The 8,456-nt window shown below is 39.6% G+C and overlaps 1 protein-coding gene across 1 annotated transcript; it reads left to right on the top strand.

The window, feature by feature from the left end:
* The first annotated feature begins 1,647 nt into the window (after positions 1–1,647).
* On the top strand, positions 1,648–3,342 carry LOC117626033 (fasciclin-like arabinogalactan protein 1). Its single transcript, XM_034357663.1, has one exon. The coding sequence runs from the start codon at positions 1,834–1,836 to the stop codon at positions 3,064–3,066; it is 1,233 nt and encodes a 410-aa protein (XP_034213554.1). The 5' UTR covers positions 1,648–1,833; the 3' UTR covers positions 3,067–3,342.
* The last annotated feature ends 5,114 nt before the right edge of the window (positions 3,343–8,456 follow it).

The following is an 8,456-nucleotide window of genomic DNA, read 5'->3' as shown; positions in this document are numbered from 1 at the left end:
ATTGGACCGTTGTAAAAGTCTCTTGTAAATATCTTATTGTTTATAAAATAATAAAAAAACTATATGAACACTTTCTTTTAAGGGCAACAAATAACTTTTTTAAAAAATAAAATTATTTTCGTCATAAACATAACCTCTCTTTGTTAATGAATATAGGCAACACTCTACATTAAGATACAATTAATTTCACTTATTCCAATGAGCGTTTAGATTTATCACAAATCTTTTTTTTTAAATTGCGGACAACAATTTAAATTTTTTTTTTTTCCCAAATCCCAAATCTCCAATCTATAAGTTTATCTTTTATGCCTAATAACTGCTCTCTAAGAAAATTCTAAAGAAAAATCCCTTGCCAAAGGGGTTGACGGCCACCCTTCTTACTCCATTCCTTTTCTTCTCATTCCCTTTCTTTTCCTTTTAAATTCTTTGTTTTTTTGTTTTGTGATGTGGTCTCTATGATATAGTTGTCGTCTTTTGGCCCAAGCATGAAAGAATTTGGCTCAAGTTGTTAGTCTTCGATATAAATTTGGAGCTACAAAGCAGGGATGATGTCAAGTTACGTTGGGTTTGGGTTTAGCCGGTGCGATACTATGGGTTTAACCAGTGTGGCGTTATGGCTCTCTTCAGGTTGCTCAAGAGGATGTGGAGTGGTGATCTTGTTTCTTAGTTTGTTTTAATCTATAAATTCTCATGAACTATTTAGGAGTTTGATATGGTTTGTTTTTTTGTTTTGGATATTCTATTTCCTTTTGGCTTTTGGCTTTCAATACAAATTTGTTGTTTCTGCCATTGCGTGGCAAATCTTTATTGCAAGTTTGAGTACATGTGCTTATGGTTGCTAATTTAGGGATTAGATTTTAATCATTTTTTGGGTTGTGCGTATTCTCCCGACATCAATTCAACTTGTTGTTGTGTTTGGTTACTGAATAAGTTGTATCCATATTCGGCATCTTAATTATTTTGTACTTGTTTTTGTTTACGTTATTAATAAAATACTATCACTCTTTTATACTAATAATAAAAAAAAAGGTTAATCATTTTATTAGTCCCTGAATTTAGATCTGATTTGCATTTGAATACCTCAATTTCTAAAATAGTTCCCGTAGTCTTTTAACTTTAGTTTTGTTAGGACAAATGGTCTTGCTGTCAATTTTGTTAACTTTTCTATTAAGTACAGGGGCAAAAAGGTATTTTTATATTAAAATTGGTTAAAATATGAATAAAAAATTAAAAAATTAAAAAATCAAAATTTGTCTTTTATATTTTCCAAAAAAAAAAAAAAAGGTTCCTCTTTTATAGATAATACTTGAAAACTTGAATGACCAGTGACCACCCGCCAATTGTTTTGAAATGGTAAATAGTTGAACAAAAAGTTGATTTGATGTTATTAACAAAGGCTAATTACTGCCCACTTTATATAACTCGAAATCTTTAGAGATACCCGAAACATCGCCAAACCCCAAAATCTCCAGTGAATTAAACAAAACCCGCAACCAAACAAATTCCCCCAAAATCCTCCGCATAAGAAAAGAACAAAACCAACAAAACACAAAGAAAGAAAAGGGACCCACACACAGGCCCTTGATGCTTCACTCAACTCAAACAACAAAAGACACCAAAGACCAAACCCAGGTGGCTTCACCTGTAATTTTCCTCACATCTAAGTCCCATTCTTATAAACCTCCCCCTCCCTATACTTTCCTCCACTCTCACTCTCACTGTCACTCTCACTTTACACCAAGCAAACCCAAGCCTCTCCCGCTCTCTCTCTAAAGCCCATCCCACACTTTCTCTTTCTAAACCCAAAATCTCCAGATCCAAAACCCACTCACAATGCAGCTCCGCCGGGCTACCGCCGCCGGCGCCCTCCTCCTAACCCTAACCCTCCTCACCACCCTCGCCCAAGCCCACAACATCACGCGCATCCTGGCCAAGCACCCGGAGTTCTCGACCTTCAACCACTACCTTACCCTGACCCACCTGGCCGCCGAAATCAACCAGCACACCACCATCACCGTCTGCGCCGTAGACAACTCCGCCATGTCAGCCCTCCTCGCCAAGAAGCCCTCCATCTACACCATCAAAAACATCCTCTCCCTCCATATCCTCCTCGACTACTTCGGCGCCAAGAAGCTCCACCAGATCACCAACGGCACCGCCCTCGCCGCCACCATGTTCCAGGCCACCGGCGCCGCCCCCGGTTCTGCCGGCTTCGTTAACATCACCGACCTCAAGGGCGGAAAGGTCGGATTTACCCCCCAGGACAACGACGGCACCTTCCCCGCCCATTTCGTCAAATCCGTTGAAGAGCTTCCGTACAACATTTCCGTCATCCACATCAGCTCCATCCTCCCCAGCCAGGCCGCGGAGGCCCCGGCACCGGGCCCCGCCGAGCTGAACATCACCAGCATCATGTCCGCCCACGGCTGCAAGGTCTTCGCCGACACGCTGCTCGCCAACCCGGACGCCTTCAAGACCTACGAGGACAATGTCGGCGGCGGGCTGACCGTGTTCTGCCCGATGGACGACGCCTTCAAGGCTTTCCTGCCAAAGTTCAAGAACTTAACCAGGGGCGGGAAGGCGGCGCTGCTCGAGTACCACGGGGTTCCGGTGTACCAGTCTATGGCCACGTTGAAGTCCAACAATGGGCTGCAGAACACTCTGGCCACTGACGGCGCTAGCAAGTTTGACTTCACCGTCCAAAACGACGGCCAGGAGGTCACTCTGAAGACGAAGATCGTGACGGCGAAGATCACGGGGACTCTGATCGACGAGCAGCCTGTGGCTATTTACACCATTGACAAGGTTCTGCAGCCCAAGGAGCTTTTCAAGGGTGCTTTGACTCCAGCGCCGGCGCCGGCTCCTGAGAAACCGGCCCACGCGCCGAAGAGTTCGAAGAAGAAGACAAAGGACGCGCCTTCGCCAGACTCCGAATCGCCCGCTGACTCGCCCGCTGACGACCCCGCGGATCAGACTGCGGATGATAATAATGGAGCCGTTGGGGTTGGAAGGTTGGGATTTGGGGGATTGGTTCTCAGCATGTGGGTAGGCTTTTTACTGCTGTAAGTTTTTATTTTAATTTGTTTTCACTGGGCAATAAGTGAGATGAATTTGAGGTATTTTTTCTTTATAGTTCTGTGCGTAGGTGTGTTGGGTTTTTATTTTACTTTTATTTTATTTTATTTTAAATTTATGGGGGAATTTGTAAGGTGGTTATTTTTGTTTGTGGAGTACTTGGTATAGATTCATGGATCTATATATACACTTAGGATGTTTTCAGTTATTTTCATTTGGGATGTTTTTAATTATTATTTATTGAATTTTTGGACAATGTCTTTATAATGTTTCTGTATAGCTAATGTGAATGATTTCTAATTTGTTACATTGTTATGCATTCAACAATTTCTAATTTGTGGCAGAAAAAAAAAAAAAAAAAAAGCTTTTATTTTGCATATGCTTAAAATTGTAAGGGTTTCTTCATTTGAATTGTGAAAGACAAGTTTGAAATAGAGAAGCATGTGTGAAATGGAAGTGTCTGTTGGAGATATTCTGAAATGCAAGTAAATGCACGAATGCTAAATGTAGAGACTCGGGTTTAGTCCTATATCCTGTCCTTGAGATGCGATTTATATACTTATGTCCTTGTTCTTTGCGATCGATCTTACCTTTATTTGTCCCTAAATTCCTTTTGATTATGTATAAATATGCTTGATTCGGTAGCTACCAATGTAACAAATCTAAGTTCAAGAGGGTTTATCCTGGCATCCAAAGTTTTGTGTTCAAATTACTATTTTTCAATTTCGCTTGTATTTTTTTAACACAAACAATCAATCAACGCATAACAAATAAAAAATAAATATATGGAGTCAAGTATTTTCCAAAGTTAAAACCCTAACTTATAATAGCTTGATGAGAGAATTGGACAAGCAAGCAAGAAATAAGAAAGAATATTATTTTATTTTCAGGATGAAAAGAAAAAGAAGTTTGTACAAAGGAAAGTGGGTGATCATCTTTCATTGATTTGAATTCTAGTATGCTCGATAGTGACAGTGAGATAAAGAAACATGGAAAGCTCATGGAGGATGAGCTGCCTTCCAATTCTTGTGTCAACCTCAATGGCCTCATCACATCCCCATTCCCTTTAAAATGGTTCACATGATCCCAACCACAAAACCTACTAGTCTATGTGAGGTAGTTTCCATAAAAACACAACGAAAGGTGTCTGTCCAAGGCCAATATCAACTAGTAACATTATTTACTGGTTGCAAAACAACTAGAAACAGTTGTCCAAATGCAAAAGATGATTTGGATGTTTAGAGGTCGAATTCTGTATCAACGTAGAAAACGTAGTCAAAGAGTCACCCAATCGTTTAACAAATTTTTACCTTCTACAAAAGAAAAATGATTATCTGCTCGACTTCATTTTTAGTTCGAGTATTTTGTTTTGGATTTTGAGTTTGGTATTTGGACTTTTTCACCTCTTTTATGTGAGAGTTTTATTTGTATTATTATGGCTTGCTTTTTTTTTTTTTTTTTTTTTTCAAGCTTTATCTTTTTTTGGTTGTTCTGAGTTGCACTCTAAGTTTAGGCCCAAAAACATTCAAAGCTGGGCCCTTATTTAAGCAACATGCCACGCTACAAGCTTAAGTGGGCCCAAGTCACTCTAATGCCTGGGGCTTGTTAAGCGGATTGTGGTATGAATGGTTACGAGCATTCACTAGGCCCATTGATGGGCTAAGAAGTGGAAGTTTTAGGCTGCTTGGGAGCACCAAAACTCGAGCCCATTTCTTGAGCCCAAATATATGGGTAAGCATGAGAGAGAATGAGTAGCCTAATAGCTTAGGAAAATATTCAATGGCTTGCAAACACTTGGAAAAATCCCACAACAGCCAAAATATCCAGCACCTTGATCAAATAGGCTGTTTCTAGCAGCTTGCGCAAACTCACAGGCCGCTGGAAACAAGATACCAATAGCCCAGCCCAGCATCGTGGAAAATATCCAGCATATCTGTCAAAACTATCAAAACCAAGCAAACCCATGTACTAATCACCTTTTGACTAGAACCCATACCCATTCTTTCCTCTTCAAGCTTTGGTGAGAAAACAAGAAGCAAAAGTGGGTGGCGCCTCACCTACATGGAGGAGTCTAGTTGCTTGAGGACCTTGGAACCCTAAAAAGCTGCCTGCCTATGGGTTCAGGCTAAGGAAATTTTACCAAACAAGATAAATGGAAGAAAGTGAAGAAAAGTGGGAGGAAGGCTTGACAAAATTAAGGTTTCTAGCTCCTATAAAAGAAGCCACCTTCTACCCAGCAAAGAACCCACTTTGGTGGCACGCACCAAACTCACCTTGGTTGCTGCAAGCCTCCCAGCAACCATGGAATCTGATCAAAGGCAAGCATCCCCTCTGGAACCCTTAAATTTCATGCTTTGTTCTTCCATCTTCTTCCTCTCTCTCTCTCTCTCTCTCTCTCAAGACACATCTGGAGAGCAAGCTTTATCTCTCACATCTGAAACCTCTGAAATTTCAAGCCCCATCCTTCCATCTATCCCCATTTTCCCTTTAGGTAAACTGTTCCAAAGCTTGACAGAGTTTTCGGTCAGCTGCCGAAAACTGCTTAACACACACAATATACCCCCATCTCTCTCTCTCTCTCTCTCTCTCTCTCTCTCTCTCTCTTCAACAAACCTTCTTAGAATCCTTTCCCCTTGCTTTGAACCTCTGTTTCTCATAGGAAATCACAGCTCTCTCTCTCTCTCTCTCTCTCTCTCTCTCTCTCATGCTAAACTCGTGAGTGCTTAGCTCCTATGCCACAAGCTTCTCATGCCAAGCCCAAGAATTTATCTGTAAGCGACTGTTGGTTTCATTGGTGAAGAAGACCAAAGTGTTTCCTAAGGCTCAGCTACCCTTTCGAAACACTATTGGGGCTTGATCCTTGAACTCAAACTCAAGGGCCAATTTCATACATTTGGCTCTTTACAGCAGCCCAGGCTCGCAGTAGCTACTGGAACGAAAAAGCCCCCACAAAGGGGTCCTATTTATTTCCTTTTGTGTGATGAGCTTAGAGTGTTAGTCAAGTAGGCCCTTGGTAATGAGTAGAGACAACTTAACCTACCCCTATATAAGCTTAAGACCCTACTCTTATCAGACACATTCTCTAACCCTAATCTCATCATAAAGAGAGAGTTGAAACAGTTTCTGAGAGAGAGTAGAAGTCTTAAGCCATTGTGTCTTTTGCTCATTTTGCTGCTGGTGCGATTGAATGAGTTTTGAGATCTTGTACTCAAGAAAGATGACGCCACGTATGTCTTCTATGTATTTCAGGTTGTGTGAAAGATCATGAACACTTATATAGAAATCCAACCGTTGGTACCAGAGCACATGGTTATTCACACACAAGCATGCCTATTGCAATTTCTTTTTCGTTGATGCCATGACTGCTTTGGTTATGTTTAAAATTTTGATGACAGTTTAAACATGTTTTCTAAATACTATAAATATTAAAGAATCTAGAATAGGCATGTTTAAATTGATTTTTCATATCTTCAAAACTTTAAACTTGTTTTTGACCTACTAGATGACCTTAAAACCCTAAAAATGGCCTTATTTCACAACCAAGTAGCGAGTTTTTGTTCGTTATGACATTCCCTATTCGGAAAGGTATAATGGGTTGAAAATGGACACCGAGAACCCCTAAAACACTATTCACAGCAATTTTAGGGTTTTCTCTTAGATTGTGTTTTGTTTGGTTATTTTTTGTGCTAGATAGGAACTGGTTTTTGTTCTGAGAATCAACAAATTTTTCATAACAAAACCAAAGCAAAATACTCAAACCCTAAAGAAATAACCAAAATACCTAAATTACTTGATAAGTTTCTTCAACAAATAGAATTGATCCTGTAATCTATTTATGATGACACAAAATAAAATGTAATTTGTTTGTAAGCTATAAGTAATCTCTTACCACAAAGGTGTGATGCTTAATTAAGGAAGCTTGCATATGTTATTTGTTAATTTTGTGGATTATAGTTAAATTGAAAAACTGTTTTCTCTTAACAAATTGAGAATTGGTTTCTTGGAAAATACTTATGCTTCCTATTGCAAATATTTACAGCTTTGAACACTACCTCAATCAATTTCTCGCAAATTGAAACTCTCATAGGATTGAACTTCAAAAGATCGAAATTTGATATTGAAGTTGCTCATGACATGAATGATATCGATTATGCTATTACCCAAGACGAGCCAACCAGACCTGTTGCGAATTCCCCTACTGAAGTGAAAAAGGTGCATGAAGCTTAGAGGATGGCGAATAAGAAGTGTCTTTTGCTTATGAAGAAGACAATTTCGGAAGCCGTTTTTGGTGGAGTTGAAGAAACAAAAGGTGCCAAGCAGTTTATGGAATCAATTGAAAGGAAGTTTAAGGAATCTAACAAGGCTGAAACGAAGAACCTCATGTCTAGGCTGGCTAATACGAAGTATGAAGGAGGGAGTGTGAGAGAACATCTCATGGGACTCGTGGATATTGCTACCAAACTGAACATGTTGAAAGTACCTATTGATCCGACTTATCTAGTGCACAATGCACTGGATTCTCTACCTTATGATCAGATGAAATCCACCTATAACACCCTGACGGAGGATTGGACAATGGATGACTTGATTACAATCGTTATTCTTGAGAATAGGACACAAGCTTATAGTGGTGTTGTTAACATGGTCACTACCAAGAAGTATGAGAATAAGGATGTTGCAAAATGGAAAGTAAAGAAACTACTAGACCAACTTCGTCTAGTCACTTCTCTTCATGACATGCTCACGAGAACAGAGCAGATATTTCTGCATGACTAGAATAGAGCAGATTTTTATTCTTCTTCATTCCAGCACTAGATTTTTTATACATCCAATAACAAGTTTTCCCATAAAACTCAACCAATCTTTAGAGTTAATTCTCAGATGGCTTCTCTTCACGACAGTCCAGCTTCCACAGCCCATTTCTTCAAGATCATTCTAGATAAGACTTCTAAAAACTCCAAAATTGTAAGCACCTCTCTCTCTCTCTCTCTCTCTCTCTCTCTCTCTCTATATATATATATATAAATATATTACTATGCTAAGAATGTTTTCTTTTAACATGTTCTGTTTTGCAGAAAATTCTAGTGAAGTTTTGGGTGGAGTTGAAGAAACAAAAAGTGCCAAGTAGTTTATGGAATCCATTGAAAGGAAGTTTAAGGAATCTAACAAGGCTAAAAAGAAGAACCTCATGTCTAGGCTGGCTAATACGAAGTATGAAGAAGGGAGTGTGAGAGAACATCTCATGGGACTCGTGGAAATTGCCACCAAATTGAACAGGTTGAAAGTACCTATTGATCCGACTTATCTAGTGCACAGTGAACTGGATTCTCTTCCTTATGATTAGATGAAATCAAACTATAACACCCTGAAGGAGGATTGGA

Source organism: Prunus dulcis, chromosome 4 (genome assembly GCF_902201215.1).
Source record: "Prunus dulcis chromosome 4, ALMONDv2, whole genome shotgun sequence".
Lineage (NCBI taxonomy): Eukaryota > Viridiplantae > Streptophyta > Magnoliopsida > Rosales > Rosaceae > Prunus > Prunus dulcis.
This window is presented reverse-complemented; position numbering and strand designations above follow the sequence as displayed.